General features: G+C 42.0%; 1 protein-coding gene across 1 annotated transcript in view; it reads right to left on the minus strand.

Annotated features, from left to right (window-relative positions):
• ZFAT (zinc finger and AT-hook domain containing) overlaps positions 1–17,936 on the minus strand; it is a 117,109-nt gene that overhangs the window by 19,518 nt on the left and 79,655 nt on the right. Inside the window, exons 12-15 of the mRNA XM_078391661.1 lie at positions 16,467–16,605; positions 9,267–9,385; positions 7,752–7,875; positions 5,617–5,747 (exon numbers count right to left, since the gene is read on the minus strand). Coding sequence (XP_078247787.1) covers positions 5,617–5,747; positions 7,752–7,875; positions 9,267–9,385; positions 16,467–16,605 — 513 coding nt within the window. The remainder of the gene's footprint in view (positions 1–5,616; positions 5,748–7,751; positions 7,876–9,266; positions 9,386–16,466; positions 16,606–17,936) is intronic.

Raw genomic sequence — 17,936 nt, forward strand, 5'->3', positions numbered from 1 at the left:
CCCTTATCGGTGGTTTATGCATCTGGCTGAGGATCCAGAGGTTGGGAGTTTGATTCCCCCCTGTGTCTTCTTGAAAGGAAGTACTAAGATGATGATTATTATAAGATTATTATGGACTGACCAAAATGGAGAAGAGTCTTCCTCTACTTTCTATAAAAGGCTTGATGGATTGAGTGTGATGAAGCTCATGCACAGCTTAGGTGTTCCCTGGCCACCTTAGAAGTTGCCCATACCTATTTTAGTGACTGTACAGCCCAGGGAAATTTCTTCACTGGAACGGTCAAAGTCAGTGTCAAAAAAAATGAGGCAGGAAGACATCACTGTAACTCAACAAGGAAGACATGGTTCCTTGCTGACTTGGAATAAGGCTTGCCTATTGCCAATGAAGGCAGGACACAAAGCAGACGCTTCCAATGGGCTTGGAAGGCTGGCTTAGCAGGACATCTATCCTAGAAAGGATTTCTCTGAAGCACCGTCAGGCTTTTGACAGATAACGTGACCATGTTCACTGCAGGACAGGCATCAGCAACTTTGCCCAGTCTCAACAGACAGGCTGTAGAAGATAACACTGGTCTGTTAGGTCTGTTCACCTCTTCCAAGCAATGGACTCACGTTTTGGGGCAAAGTTTCCAAACCCGTATGTATACTTAGCTCACCAAGTGAATAAACATTTCGAGAAAGAAAATTCCTGGGTTTCTTTTTCTATACTTGTGTTTTAAAAAAAATCATACGAGGACTGGTATTGCCCGAGGTTATGCTTTTTAATTTTTATTTATTTATCATTTTATTTATTAGATTTCTATCCTGCCCATCTAGAGCAGAGGTCCGACGTAACGAGGATAATTTTTCCATCCCATTCCTATTTATAGAATTCATTGTTTTATAAAGATCACACAGTTTGTTCCTTAAGATGAAAAGTTTTTTAATTAGCATTTTTATTTTTTAAAAAAAAATTATTAAAACTTTTTTTAGAAATTCTATTAGGTTTTTATGAACAAGGATGATGATCCATGTTCTAGGTTATTTCAGGTGCCCTGTTTCTACTTCCTACAATTTTACAATATATCTACTCTTAAAGTCTGTTCAGGGGTCAAGATCAAGTATGGTTCCTGCTGGTTTGACAGCACAATGCCTGAACAAACTGATTTCCGTGGCTTCGTGTTACTGTATTTTAAAAGCCCTTGATTGTAGTTTTAAAATCTTATTTTACAATATGCACTGCTGAAGCTGGATGCCAGTTCTTTACTTTCTCCTACCTTGTCTATTAGAACTCTAGAATAAACGAAGGCACTCCTGTTTCAACAAACACATTTGAGCGAGCTGACAATCAAGCAACGAATCGTAATCTGGGCATTTATTTTGCTCAACTTAATTGAGTTTCTGCAAGGTTAGCCAAGGAGTTACTGAAGTCCTTCTCAGCTAATTTGGGTCTCTCAGGCTGTCAGTCCGATTCCCTGACTCATCACTTCTGGTGAGCAAAGGGACCCCGGGGACGTGTAAAGGAGACCAGAAGGAACTGCTAAGGAGTGGGAAGAGCGGGACAGAGTCTGCCAGATACATTCTGCAAATAGTTCTCGTCCACCTGCAGCCTCATACCACTGTTACTCGCGTACAACTGTCCCATAGGCCAATCTGTCCCCATTTCTTGAATAAATGGGCTGAGGGGAGCCCCCTATTGATGGTGGCGGCATCTGGACTTAGGGTGCCAACAAGGAATATAAAATACCGCTAGCAGTGGCAAATGAAAAGAAGATCATGTCAAAATATATAAGATGGAATTGAGAAACTTCAGAATGTCAGAAGAGACCCTCTACCTCAGGGGTCTCAAACATGCGGCCCAGGGGCCATTTGCGGCCCACTGAATGATAGTTTATGGCCCCCGTCTTGCCTGCCCCCCGAAGCGCCCACGTGTCCTCTGCTTTCAATAAAATAAAATGCCTCGCCTCGCTTGCCGGCTCTCTCCCAAGACAGTGCCTCTGTGTACGTACGTGCGCACACAACTGTTGGGGCCCTGCCCCATTCTGTTTAATTTTGCAGGTACCGATGGGGGCTTTTCTCCTCTGGCAAGGTGATTCTGTGAGGTTTTTAAAAAAATTTTATGTCGTGCCCCCCCCCCCCCGGCTAGGCGGTTGCTGCCGCTCTCTCCCTTCTCCGCTTCTTCATCCTGCTGCTGCTGCTGGTAGTGAAGAAGGAGCCGGGGAGAGGGTTGTGGCCGGCAATGAGGGCTCGCACGCCCCTCCTCCTCGGAGCCCCGGCCGGGCTAAGTAAACTCCTGGGCAGCTTCCTTGGGCTCTTGCTCCACTTGGTGGAAAATCTGATGCAGCCCAGACTCTGCCTCCAGCGGCCCCCAGGTAAATTGAGTTTGAGACCCCTGCTCTACCTGCTAGGAAACAAGATGTGGAAGCTATTTGAAGGATTGCATCAAACCATAGGAGCTTTCTGGGGAGGACCTTCTCTCGGTTTCACCACCTTTCCAAGCTTGCTTGGTGAGGACATGGGAGAGGGCCTTCTCATGGGCTGCTCCCAGGCTACGGAATGCGTTCCCCTGGTTGGCTCCCTCCCTCTTTGGACAAAGCCCTTCCTCTTCAGACAGGCTTTTAAGCAGTGAGTTATCTCAGGAATGCTGGTTTTTTAGCTTACAGGTTTTAAATGTTTTTGAATTTCTTTTATACTTGATTTCTTTTGGAAAGATCTGTATGGAGAATTAGTGCAGGGAAATCGCCCCAGAGGGAGACCACAGCTGCCATACAAGGAGATCTGCAAGTGGGATCTGAAGGCCTTAGGAATGGACCTCAACAGATGGGAAACCTTGACCTCTGAGCCTGCATTATGGCCTCTCCCATTTTGAAGAGACACTTGATCAGCAGTCCAAGGCCAAGAGGCAGTCCTGAAACCAGGAAAATCAGGGAACCGGACAGGGGACGGACTGTATTTGTCTTCAGTGTGGAAGGGGTTGTCACTCTCGAATTGGCCTTTTCAGCCACACTAGATGCTGTTCCAAGTCCTCTATTCAGAACACGTTACCATAGTTTCTCCAGACTGAAGGATGCCTAATCTAATCTACAGTATATTAATCTAATTTATATCTAGTGTGAAGGCAAGAGGAGAAGGGGACGACAGAGGACGAGATGGATGGACAGTGTCATCGAAGCGGCCAACATGAATTTGACCCAACTCCGGGAGGCAGTGGAAGACAGGAGAGCCTGGTGTGCTCTGGTCCATGGGGTCAGGAAGAGTCGGACATGACTTGACTAAACAACAACAACAAATCTATACTTGATTGTTTCAATCTGAATACATGTGTGCTTTTTAATGTTATATTTATTTAGTGTTTTAAAATTTCTTACTTTATCTGTCATGAGCCTCCTTAGGTCCCCTATGGGGAAAATGGAGGTATATAAACTAACTAACCTACTAACTAAATAAAAACCATTTCCATCTGTCACTGTTGTGTTGGGTTTTGGGTTTTCTGGTCTCTAGACTAAAAGAAGGACTGGCTTTGTTGAAACTGGAGCTGAAGGTAACATTAGAAATCCAAAATGCGGGTACTCTTGGGTTTGTTGCCCAAAATGGAAGGAAGGAAGGAAGGAAGGAAGGAAAAGAAATGCTTCCTTAGCCTCAACAGAGTTCTGAATGGTGCAAAAGAAACATGAGCTCAACGACATTTGGCGAGATTTATATGATACTAGTTTCTCAGTGTTTGATCATCATTGCTAAGAACCCGAAATGTTTTCTCTATAACTGAACTTGCTTGAACACACACGTCTATCCAATTTTCTTTCTCCCTGGAAAAGGACCGTGAAGATGACCGTACTGTCACCAACACAAAGATTTTGAGCAAAGCTGCACAAGAAGCAATTTGGTAATTAACTCCAGAGTCTTTCTCGGTATTTTTGCAGAAAAGAAAAGCCAACAATTTACAGTAAAGACCCGTTACATGCATTGTGCATCTGCAGACACCCGTTTTTTATGTGCAAACTGCAATCACAAGTTCCTTAGTGATGGCTGGAGTGGGGGACGCTTCTCCTCTCCAGTCTGAGACTGAATGCCCTCCACTGGTTGCAAGCCACCTACACAAGGCTCTTTCCTTATGAGCAGCACATTGGACAAGGAAAAACAACAACACGCACACATATTTGCATCTTTTATCTATACCTGCGTTCTCACCTTCTAACTTCGCTACAGAAATCAAACGCATCCTCAGTGGCATCTCTGCACCTCACTGCCCCCAGGCTACCTCATTACAGCTTGATGTTCAGATGCATATGTACACTGGGGAGCAGGTCAACCTCCTCAGCTGTGCTGCCTCAAAGCTAATTTAAGCAGCCATTTTTTTTTTACCAACCACGACAACCCGTCTTCAGAAGAAATGGAGTTACTCTAAATAAAACACCAATGCAAAAGAGGCAGGGAGCAAACAATACAGCAAACAATACATGTGACTACATGCTCTCATGGAAGGGAATGCTCAGAGTCTGGGCTGGCTGGGATATCCAGGGCACTGCAGCCCAGAAAAGTAAAATCTAGTCTGAGAATTCCCCTGTGTCAAAATCAGCAAGGACAATACCAACTTCTGCGAGAGACCAATCTTTTTGATCATCTGCTGACAGCAAAGATTTCTGAGCAGAGGAGAAGCAGTTTCCAAGATAAGCAGTGCCTCCACCCCCTCGTCTAGAACCTGAACTGGCAAAGTCCCAGAAACGGATGGTGTGGCAGGGCAGCTAATTGCTTCAATCAGCTGCCAGTCACTAATGACCCTAGCACAGTAGGGCTTGCAAAAAGACCTTTGACGTCATGGGCTCAGATTAATGTCTCCCCTCGAAACTTCTACATGTACACATGACCAACACAATACTGCTCAGTTTTAGGCTTGTTCGTCAGACGTGTTCCTACAGCTGGGTCCACAAACATAGATAGTTCCAGGTGGTATCATAAGGTTGGCCCACTCATAAGCGTCTTGGTGGAAAGAGTCTGTCCTGCTCAAGCGTTTCCCTAAACATATAAGATTACTGTTAGTGATGGGGGTACTCATATACAAATACCCCCATCTCTAATTATTATTATTATTATGTAGTTACCACATTTCTCCTGACGAGGGACCCAAAGCAGCTCACAACATTAAAATTCACACAATTTTTTAAAAACTTAAGTTAGATATCATTCAAGGGACGTGGTGGCGCTGTGGGCTAAACCGCAGAAGCCTGTGCTGCAGGGTCAGAAGACCAAGCAGTCGTAAGATCAAATCCACGCGACGGAGTGTGCACCTGTTGCTTTGTCCCAGCTCCCGCCAGCCTAGCGGCTCGAAAGCATGCAAATGCAAGTAGATAAATAGGGACCACCTCGGTGGGAAGGTAACAGCGTTCCGTGTCTAAGTCGCACTGGCCATGTGACCACGGAAGATTGTCTTCGGACAAAAACGCTGGCTCTATGGCTTGGAAACGGGGATGAGTGCCGCCCCCTAGAGTCGAACACAACTGGACAAAAATTGTCAAGGGGAACCTTTACCTTTACCTTAGATATCATTCACAGCAAAAGCCGGTTCCAAGGGAACTCACACATGCATGCATTACATTCCATAGCAACTGAAAAGTGGTTCATTGTGTTGTTGTTCATTACCTGCTTCACCACGGTGACAGTTCCTGGGGCCATGGCGACCACAGAGGCCACGGCAGTGGCGTCGTGAGGCTCCGAACCCAGTTCTATGATCTGCTGCAGAATGTTCACCGCTGTGGAGTCAAGTCGTCCCCCTGATCCAAAAGAATAAGACCGAATGATAATATTAAGACCAGCATTAAGATCACATAAAAACCTTTTGTCGCCTGTCTGATTTTGCAGATTCCACCACACTCTTGTGAAAAAACAAACTCCCCCACCTTCCTGGTGAAATCTTCCCTATCTTCTCATTTTTGCGAGGCAGTTGTGAAACCGCTGAAAAACAGTTCGGTTCTTAAGAGTGAGCCCTGGCTATTCAGAAGAACCCCTGCAGCTGGTACTAAGAACTATAACTCTCACCCTGATTTACCTTTAGAAACTTCAGTGCGTTAATTAAATCTGATGTGCTACCAAATATTGTGACACTTGGGCCGAAATCCAGCAGTAAGCCACAACTAGAGAAGGTTCATTGAATCAACAGGGATTTGGTGAGTCAACTAGTCATTCATTCTTTTCATTTAATGGGCCAAATTTAGTTGTGACTTACTAGAGGATTCCAGCTTTAGTCTTGTATGTAACCACTGATGGAGTGGGATCACCCAACAAGTAAACAGACTAGAGGAAAATATAGCCACTGAAGCAGCAGCCTAGAAGAACCCTCCTCAAACACTGGGAAAGTGTTGCAAGTACACCCAAGGGATCTCCTGGGCAATGGCAGTCAAGTCAGCCAATCCTTCACTTCCAGAACGGTTGTATCGTAAACTTACTGATGAGCAAAATAACCCAATGGTTCTTTTTAGGAGCACAAATGACCATCAGAGAGATCCTCTCTCTGTTAATAGAAGAGGGGATCTCTTCATCTGAAGAGGAACTCTTAACTTCCCTTTGCCGCAAATGGGAACGTGGCATCATTTCTGTTCAGGAAAGTCACAGAGGAACCAATCATCCTCAACCAAAAGTTCCTGGGATGGCGTCTAGTTGCTGAGAGCCCCCCCCCCCGCCAACCAAAACAGAAGTGCTGTTTTTGTAAGACCAGGTATTAGACTCCACTCAACGGACTTGGCCGAAGAGGACAACGTAGAAATCTTCATGGTTGCACTGGATGAATGTAGGTGTGGTAACATCGATATACAGTGGTGCCCCGCATAGTGATGTTAATCCATTCCAGGATTAACGTCGCTATCCGGATTCATTGCTATGAGGGGGGGAACCCCATAGAAACGTATTAAAACAGGTTTAATGCGTTCTTATTGGGGCGAAAACTCACTGCTATGCGGGGAATCCTCGATCCGACCGCATTTTCGCTGCCCGGTAAGTGAGGGCAGGGCGCAAAAATGCTGTGGGCGGCCATTTTGCGGATGCGGTGGCCATTTTGGAACCGCCGATCAGCTGTTTAAAAAACATCGCAATGGGATGTTTTCCCTATTAAAACATTGCAATGGGATCGCAAAAACCGCGTCACTATGCCGATTCATCGTTAAACGGTGTGCTCGTTAAGCGAGGCACCACTGTATACTATATATCAATGTTACCGCACCTAATATACTATTATACGTAAAATACTATTCTTTTTTCAGAAGACATCTAATACGGAAAACCGAAACACTCACTTTCTAGTTGGAAATTTCAATAGCCATAGCAACATCTAGGGCTATGAACACGATGACAAAAATGGCAAAGCCATTATAAAATGGGTAGAATCCCGTTCAATGTGTCTTATACATGATCCTAAATGAACCAGCTTATTTAAGAGTGGCAGGTGGCAGAGAAGCTACAATCTAGATCAGATTTTTGATGGTGACCCTATAGCTCAACAGTGCATTAAAATAAGAACAGGTGAACACTCTGCATAGACCCAGTTTATGTCAGATACCTACTCAGCCTGCTCATCTTAATCTACACTGCTCCGTAGAAGATATAATTTTTAAAAAGCCATTTGGGAAAAGTTGGTAACAATGCTGGAGGCAGCTGTGCTTCAGACTTTTCCCTCCACCAGAGAACTATGCTACGCTATGACTAAAGAAAAACAGGCTATGAATGCTGAGCATTTCTAAACCGTGTTTCGGAAGATTCATTTTTCCTTATGGATAACATTTTACCATCATCTGCAGTATATCGCAGGTCCTGCAAAGCAGTTACAGCAGCCTGTGTTCCTTGCATATCTTCGGCTTCTGTGATCTGGAGATACTGTGTAGGCATCTCTTCAGAAATTTCTATGGTTTGCTGTTAAAAAAGGCCCAGGGATTGATTGGTCATCAAACAGAATCAGCCGACACAGGCATATCATGAAGATGTCAAGTTACGGATGCATTTGAAATACTTATAGACCGACTTTCAAGACGTAGGTCTCATAGCAGCATAAAACTATCAGGCGAAATACAGTATTTGACGAATCAAACCACGAGAATACAGTATTGCAAGAAGGATGGATTCAAGATGCAGTGGAATAAAGGCAGTTAAAGAAAAAGAGAAATGATTTTTCATGCCAAGCTTTAAGTTTTGCACACCTTTACAGGAAGGTACTTCTGCTGTAATGGAGCTACCACTGAAAAGGTCCTCTCTCTCTCTCTCACACACACACACACACACATATGCATACTAACCTACTTAATCTTACCTTCTGCTATAATGGAGCTACCACTGAAAAGCCCCCCCCCTCTCTCTCACACACACACACACTCACACACACACACACACACACAGACACACACATACTAACCTACTTAATCTTACCTTCTGATATAATGGAGCTACCACTGAAAAGGCCCCGTCTCTCTCTCTCTCTCTCTCTCTCATGCATACTGACCTACTTAATCTTATCAGTGGTAAGGATGCAGGAAGAAGGCAGTCCTTTAGGAAAACTTTACATGATAAGAAAATAATATACTAAGTCCTGTGTTACTTTCAATTCATGTTTAGCCTTGAATATAACAAGTTACGAATCTAAACATTAAGAGGGATCCTGTGTAGTATGTATACAGTAATAGCAACCCAGCTGAATGCAACTGATGTATGTGTGACTAAAGTGAGATGTTTTTTTCTCCAGATAAAATGGCAGTTTTACAGCCAGAAGAAGATGATTAAAGGTACTGCCGGCCACAGCTGCTGAGCCCAGAAAGAGAGATTGGAAACGTTACTTTTTTTGGACTACATCTCCCCAAAACATTAGTATATCAAATTTGTAGATTTCCTGACCCCACCCACATCTGTATTGTCTGAATTAAGTTGCCAGTGGTTTGGCTTGAAGTGTACAGCTTTGAGAGATGCTATTTAGCTAACGATGTGGCTATTTATTTATTTTGTCAGCCACACCAAATATAATTTTCAGCTAAGAAAAGTGAGTGGTCACGATCCATGATTGATAATTTTTTTAAAAAAAAAATTAAAGTGAAAGGCAGGGGAGAGGTGTTTGTTTGTTTGTTTATTTATTTATTTTGCTAATGGCTTATACCTCTGCATAGGCGAGAAAGAATAGAGACAGGACGTTACTTTTGACCTCACAAAGAGTCCATGCAGTTCTGTTTTCATCTTATTCCAGTTCTGTCACCTTTTCTTCAACCCCACGCCAGAAAAATATACAACATTTGAGAGATACCTCCCATTTATGCACCTACCTCCCATTTTGTCTCTCCATCATGCTCCACTAATTTGAGCCCATGTTTGTTTTTGATGTGTCTGTTGAATTCCCATTTTGTCCCGTACACAAAGTTGCACACTGGGCATTTGATGCCACCTGGGGGGGGGGGAAGGAAAGTTTTGCAATGGTAAGAACAAACAAACAATCAAGTGAAGATTTTGCACCTGCCATCATATTGTTCTCTCAGATTAGGCATAAACATGGCAGATTACCCACAGTATGCTTTTTGAAAGGCTTAACAGTTCCGAATCCTTTAATTTTTAGACACAGAAAACCCTAAACCAAGCTGTTAACATGTTTCTGGGCATATTCTCGTTACATCTCAACTGGCTCTCTATTAGACAAAGAGTGAGTTTAGACACAATTATTTGCTTATTTTTGGTATTTCTACTCCCTAACTTTTTCATTAACCTCGACAGCATCTTAAAAAGCAGAGACATCACCTTGCCAACAAAGGTCCGCATAGTCAAAGCTATGGTTTTTCCAGTAGCAATGTATGGAAGGGAGAGCTGGAGCATAAAGAAGGCTGACCACCGAAGAATGGATGTTTTTGAATTGTGGTGCTGGAGGAGGCTCTTGAGAGTCCCTTGGGCTGCAAGGAGAACAAACCTTCCAATTTTGAAGGACATTAACCCCAAGTGCTCACTGGAAGGACAGATCCTGAAGCTGAGCCTCCAATACTTTGGCCATCTCTTGAGAAGAGAAGACTCCTTGGAAAAGACCTGATGTTGGGAAAGTGTGAAGGCAAGAGGAGAAGGGGATGACAGAGGACGCGATGGTTGGACAGTGTCATCAAAGCGACCAAGATGAATTTGACCAAACTCTGGGAGCCAGTGGAAGACAGGAGGGCCTGGCGTGCTCTGGTTCATGGGGTCATGAAGAGTCAGACACGACTTGACTAAACAACAACAATCCCCCCTTTAAAAAAATATTTGTTTATATAACCCCAAGTGGTTTAGAAGACAGAAACAAAGTTACCAAAAGGTATCAAAATGGTGTCCAAATACTCAGATATTTCTCAGCAGCTTCTTGAGAACCCAAGCCAATCTTTGTTTTAACCACCATCTCAATGGTTTCCAACCATAAGTAACCCAGGTGTTTTTCGACTAAAACTCCCAGAAGACCTCACTGCTAGCTGTGCTGGCCAGGATTTCTGGAACTTGTAGTCCAAGAACATCTGGGACTCAAGGTTGGGAACCACTGATAGAATAGAAATTCTAATCATCCTCTTATATGTGGACAGTCAAGTTTATACTGTTCAAGACCAATGACTTGGAGACTGTTCTGAGGAACCAAGATTTCTAGCTCCTCTGAAGGAGGATTTATTTCTGAAGGTAAATATCCCAAACAGTATAATGTGGCAACATCACATGTAGCACTCAACATGCAATTAATCATCTGAAACATGAAGTTCCAAAAAGGGCTTAATTACAACCGTGCTGGTGTTGCATTTGTGAGGGAACATTTTCCAACACTCGTGATGAGTTACGACGGTAATTACAACGTTGCTGGATTTCTGTTCAATTAACCTGTCAGGAGGCCACGGTGCTCTCCGTATAATTTTATGCTGATAGGTTGGAAGTGTAACTTCAGAGCTGTCTATTTAATCTTTTGGAGAATATCTTTCCCTCATATATTCCTGTAATTGAATCTTTAGATTGGATACCCACTTAACTTGGAATTCACTGAAGGCTGGACCCCATTCATCTTCAGAGAAGCCAGAGGGCACTAAATAATGTTTCTACAGTTCTTCAAAATTGGCGTTTCCAAGACTTCTAGGATGACCTTCACCCAGTTATCAGGATAAACTGGAGAGAAGGGCAGACTGGTATTTTGGCTTGATCTAATGAGAGGGAAAGTAAGATGTAGATGTGACTAATAAATAATTTACACACATATTTTAAGTCTTTAACAAGAGCTGGAAATCGGTGTTTCCTGTTCCATTTTCCAAAATCTCTGGCACTATATGTGGCAATTTTAAATTGGTTTTGTTCCTCCTTGTTTGCAGGCTTTTAGTTTTCTGTTCTGATCCAAAAGAAACCCTGACATCTTACAATGAAAGGATGAAGACAAAACATGGAGGGATTTTTATTCCCCCTGAGTTTGACAACATGACATAGTTGTAAGGCTTATCCAAACCCTTTTTTTAATAAGAACTTACTGAAAAAGGATGATGGGGAGGATATTTGTACACTAATAATGCTGGTGGTAAGTCAGGAAAACAGACCAAAATATGTTTTACTGCACCTTAGAAAGAACTCCAGAATAGATACTAAACTGAACAACAGGTATTAGAAATAACTCAGTGTATTTCCCAAAATGTAAGCCTCATCTACAGGCTGATTGTGATACCAATAAGGCATCTATTAGCTGGCTCCAAGAATGAGAAAACATTCCTGGAAAGGCTTACAAGGTGAGTAAATATCCTCATAAGTCAGTGGAGGCACTTAGACAATTTCCAATTATTCATCTATTATTCACCCTGTAATAGGCTTTCCTCAGGGACATGTGCACTGTCAATCAGACTTGCAAATTAAGGTTGTGTTTAGCTTGAAATGACCAATCACAAAAGTAAGTCTGCTATATGCAATATAAATAAGCAAGGAAAATCATATCCTATGAGAAACAGACATAGTTTACCACTTGTGGGAACACCTGTCTTACAAACATGCTAAATGAAGAAGGTGGATTTCATCAACAGGAACTTAATGAATAGGCAGTTGGAACAGAATTATTTTCTCTATTTTGTTTGGTAAAACTGAATTAAAATGATGCTTTCCCCCTTGATATTTATTAACCTCTAAGGATTTTCTAAGCCCTCTCTAATGCTATATTTAAATGCTTTAAACATGTAGTTTCTTTATGCTACATAGGAATGGCTTCTTTGCTAATAACAGTACATAATTTTCATGTGCCTTTGGCACAAAGCACAGCATAGATACCAGCAGTTACCGACTCTGAAATGAAATATTCATCCCCTACCACCCTATTAATAAAAACCCAATCGGAAGAAAAAAACCTTTCTATATTTCTTTTAAATTAAAATTACTGTAACAATAAGACTATCTTAATTAAAATGGCCACCTTTGTCACTGTGACTTTAATTAAGGAAAAACAAATGGACGCATGCCATTGAGCTGCTAGCAGAAAAACTGTGTAGCAGTTAATTGACATGAGAGCTAAAGAAAATTAATTTCTATCTGATTCATTAAATACTCCACTATAGAGACTAAAAGGTCACCGAGTGACATATTTTATCTACTTTTGACACCAGTGTGCATAGTCCAATCATATTGGAATAGTTCACATTTCTGAAATGCCAGCTGAGAAATCCCATGGTTTTTATAGACAAAAAGTATTGTATATCGATGTATTAAATGTCTCTTGCAAATGTTATTTTTATATTGCATTAATGAACCGTGGTTTCAAACCAGGAGAAGGAAGGAAGGAAGGAAGGAAGGAAGGAAGGAAGGAAGGAAGGAAGGAAGGAAGGAAGGAAGGAAGGAAGGAAGGAAGGAAGGAAGGAGCTGATAATGGATGGATGGATGGATGGATGGATGGATGGATGGATGGATGGATGGATGGATGGATGGATGGATGGATGGATGGATGGATGGATGGATGGAAGCAAGCAAGCAAGCAAGCAAGCAAGCAAGCAAGCAAGCAAGCTTTAATGCTGTGTGGTGGCATGGACATTATCTTATTTTATTTGAGGATTCCCATGAAAACCTCAGTGTTGCTGTTAAGCTCTCCTAGAGATTTCGTAATGGTTTGGGAGGGTGAATAAGATTGTAGTATGAAAGAGTATCCACAGGGAACTGTTCAAAAAATATTATGTACCCATTTACTTCTCTATTCCAGATTCATAATCTGCTGTTACTGCTCCAGATCCTTAAACTTCTGTTTAAATCAAGGATGGTTTAAACAGCAAAATTACAGATTTGTTGCAGATAGTAACGCTCACTGGGACGGCTTGGCTGCATCCTGAAAACAGGCCATTCTCTTCTAGTAATCAGACTAGTGGCTGCCCAAATGCAGCTGGGAAGCCTATAAAGAGGATATGGAAGTAATACTCTTCTTCAGATGCACTGATATTTGTGGCTGCTGATCTGGAAGGTCACACATCAGCATCACAACTAAAAAAACAAACAACAACCCACTTTCCTAGTCCTATTTACTGAAAGTGGAACACTTTTGTAAAGAAGGTTCCACCACAGAGCTGAAACCCTTCAAAAACTCATGAAACAATTGATACATGCTTTTCCTAAAGTCCCAGAAAATTGCATCTGTGCATTCATTTCCAAGAGTTATGCTAATGTTTGGACAAAGCCTTTCCCCCCTGTTTTTGTCTTTCATCCCTATCCTTGCAACACTGAGGGGAGCATTTGGCCTGTTAGGATTTCTGTCAGACTGGAATTTTTTGCAAATAAAGAAATGAAGAAGAAGAAGAAGAATTTAAAAATGCTTTTAGAATGTAACGCTTGGGAAAATGATGTTTTATTCATAATCCGGAGCTGCAGTGTAATTCTAGCATCTATTCTAGTGTAACAAAAAAAAGGGGGGGAAATTTTAAATCCCCACTAGATGCTCCTCAGGAGCAGAGGAGTTCTGCCTTTTGTCACTGAAGAAGGAAAAAAAAGGAGGGGGGCTTTAAAACTTGCAAACTGTCAGAAATAAAATAAGAAAGTCAACTCTTTTGAAAAGCTCGGCATTTTCAACTACAATGCAATCTAATTTGGTCTCCTCCACTTCTTCCCTTGCAGGAATGTTATTTCACTATTATGTCTTGAATCTTTAAACCCCTCTCAAAAGCTGGGCTGTTAGGAATCCCAACGGCACAACACCAAAATGTGTCACACACAACTCCGGCGGTTTTCTCTGTGTCCATGGAGTTGCCAAACCTTTTATGGAGGGCCCAAAGTGAACTATGCCTCTTAAATTGAAAAGCACTTTGGGTAAGACACTGGATCATAGCACATCCATGGAGGACATTCTATTAATTCAGTGTCAGCTACTCTAGTTGGATTAGGGCCCTGCACGCAACCCTCAAGGCTCTTGTCTGTTCAGCTCTTTCTCCTACTCTGGAATAAATAGAACTAATACTAATGTTGTTGTTCTTATGTGCCAATTTATAGTGACTTGAACAGGGCATTCAAGGTAAATGAGATATTTAACAACTGGATTTACCAGCCCCACACTCTCAGTGAGTTTTCGGGGCACAGCTGACAAATTTATCTGAGGATTCCTAAGTCCTAATCCATTACTCTGTCCATTACATCTTACTGGGTACCACTAATACTAATAAGTAAAAGTAAAGGTTCCCCTTGACATTTTTAGTCCAGTCGTGTCCGACATCCTGTTTTTCAAGCCGTAGAGCCAGCGCTTGTCCAAAGACAGTTTCCGTGGTCACGTGGCCAGCGTGACTAGGGAGCGCCGTTTTACCTTACCACCGAGATGGTACCTATTTATCTACTCGCATTTACATGCTTTCGAACTGCTAGGTTGGCAAGGAGCTGTTACAAAGAGACAGGAGCTCACTCCGTCACGTGGATTTGATCTTACGACTGCAAGGTCTTCTGACCCTGCAGCACAGGCTTCTGCGGTTTAGCCCACAGCACCACCACGTCCCTACTAATACTAATACAAATCCTCAATTTCCATCTTCCAGTGACTATTAGAATAGAATATAGCAAGCATAGTTGAAATATGCTTTTTCCAGGCCATTAATGCTTAACTTATTATTTATAATGGCGTTGAACTGACTTTAGTGGGACCCACATGAGAAAGGCAGGAAAAGAGTGCAAATTGAGTGTGCCCTGTAGAAGCATCAGGGAAAGCATGCTGAGAATTTTAATTGATCAGATTTTTATTCCCCAATTAGAGCTGTGATGATTGCATGTCTAAACCAGAGTTGACTCATTGAAAGATTTACATAAGTTTCAATTTTCAGTTCCAGCTGATTCAAGGGGTTCAACTCTGGTTGGCATTACCCAATGGTTTTAGATCCGTGTGAGTCATTCACGAGTTGAATGTCAGGCTTCCTTACTCCATCAGTTATATTTTATTAAACCAAGGGATGCTGTTCTCTGCAAAGGGTTCCGTACAAATAAAAATAAATAAATAATTTCCTAATTGAATTCAAGACTGAAGACGCCAGACCAAAGCAAAGTTGCATCAACAAATTTTAAACATGCACACATCATGCACAAATTTTAAACATGCACACATCATGCACACATCATGTTTGCACAGATTTTCCCCCAAACTGATCCACAAAAGGACAATGGGCTGGCTACTCTTTTCTCTCATTCATAGGGATTTTCAATTCATACCTAAAATTCACTACAAGTTTTTTTTCTTTTCCTGAAGGTGGTGCCAAAGCCATTAACCATGAACAAAAAGGAATTCTGTGCCAGTAAACACTTAAACCAATCGCGACATATTCTCTGCATGAAAATTTAACCATATGCAGGCAGTATCCTATTGCATAGGCCTGAGGATAAAATCAGATTGGCAGTAAAGAGTTTTTTTCATTGTTTTATTATTATTATTTAATGCCAAAGTGCATAAGGCTTTGCATCATTGCACACAAGCGGCGTACAGTGGTGCCTCGCTAGACAGTTACCCCGCATGACACTTTTTCGCTAGACATTGACTTTTTGCAATCGCTATAGCGATTCACAAAACAGTGATTCCTATGGGGGAATTTCACTGGACAATGTTTGGTCCCTGCTTCGCAAACCAATTTTCGCTAAATGACAATTTTGACAGCTCCCTCTGCACTTGCAAAACGGGTGTTTTCAGGATATAAGCTTTGCAAGACAGCTATTTAAACAGCTGATCGGTGGTTCGCAAAGCGGCTTTCCTATGGCCGATCTTCACTAGACGATGATTCTTCCCCATTGGAACACATTAAACAGGTTTCAATGCATTCCAATGGGGAAATGCTTTTCGCTAGACGATGATTTCGCTAAACAGTGATTTCAGTGGAACGGATTATCATCGTCTTGCGAGGCACCAGTGTATACCTCAACATTTAAAGAAAAGAAGAAGAGAGAGAGAGAAAAAAGAAAACTCTTTAATTAGTGGGAAGCAGCAGCCATGAATGGAGCTAAGCAATAAGGATATTGGCCCCTTAATAGAAAGAATTGGCTTGTATGTTTTAAAATAAGCTTACCTTGTTGTTGAAGGGCTTCAGCAGCCAGCTCTCCAGAGCCTGCATTTACATATTCCTCATTGGGATGTTTCCTGTTATAGTGTCTTTTCAGAGAACCAGATATATTGCAGGAATAATGGCAGTGTGCACATCGGAAAGGCTAAAGAAGGGAGAAGAAAATGAATTAGCCAGACCGTTTAGAAATGCACTCAAGGTACAACGCCACAAATCCAGACTTTCTAGGTCTGTTTCAATAGATAATTAAACAATCTGATTTGTTCCATTGTTTCACACATACAAAGCAACACCGGCAAACTCATCATCCCAGCTGGTCATACGGCCAGCGTTTTATTAGATCTTTACGATCTGCAACATTTTACAGTAAGATAGAACCGTGCAGTGAAGCATTCATTTGCCCAGACTGCTGAACTCTGATCTCTTTCAGAAAAAGATGGATTGTCACAGCAGGTAGTATCACTCTCTGGGAAGTTACAAAAACAACTGGGGCAGTTTTAGTGACTCAATACATCAAAGAGCAATAAAATTAATGCCCTGTATTAATGGAGACGCACAATTCTCAGAGCAAGCGAGCATGTCCCCCTTTCAAAAACGGCTACTAAAAAAGAAATTAATGCAAGGAGTAAGGAAGTACACGACACAAGATACGCAGTATGCACATGGATAAGTCGCAAATATTCCAGCAGGCCTTTAGATGTAATTCTGGAATACAGGAAAGGCCAGAGACATCCAGTGTCATAAATGCCAATGGAACATGCCTAAGAAAAAAGATCTATGAATAAGAAAGGCCATAATACTGATACTTCCATTCACCAGCGTAACACCAACAACATAAATTTCAGCACTGAATTACCGCTAGTTAAGAAGCCGGTGCTTGTTTCGCTTGTCACCCCAGCGGCTGCATGATTTGGTACACAACACAATAAACAGTCTAGTTTTTCACTGGAGGCAATTGGCCCCTGGAATTTATGCTGTTGGTTTTGTGCCAACATACAGTGGTGCCCCGCACAGCGACGATAATCCATGCAGGAAAAATTGTCGCTATGTGAAATTAAAAAGCCCATAAGAATGCATTGAAACCCCTTCAATGCATTCCTATGGGCTTAAAACCTACCTTTCAAGCGAAAATCCTCCATACGGTGGCCATTTTAGCTGCCCGGTAAGCAAGGAATCTGTCCCTGTTTTACCAGGTGGCCATTTTGGAACCGCTGATCAGCTGGGGAAAAAACATCACTATGCGAAAATCGGTAAGCGAAACAGCTTACCGATCATCGCAAAGCGATTTTCCCCATAGGAAACGGGGGCGCCCGTTATGCGAGACACCACTGTAAATATATAACGGAATTCTAGCCAATAATAATAATAATGATAATGATAATGATAATGATAATGATAATAATAATAATAATAATAATAAGAATAAGAAGAAGAAGAAGAAGAAGAAGAAGAAGAAGAAGAAGAAGAAGAAGAAGA

Source organism: Pogona vitticeps, chromosome 4 (genome assembly GCF_051106095.1).
Source record: "Pogona vitticeps strain Pit_001003342236 chromosome 4, PviZW2.1, whole genome shotgun sequence".
NCBI lineage: Eukaryota > Metazoa > Chordata > Lepidosauria > Squamata > Agamidae > Pogona > Pogona vitticeps.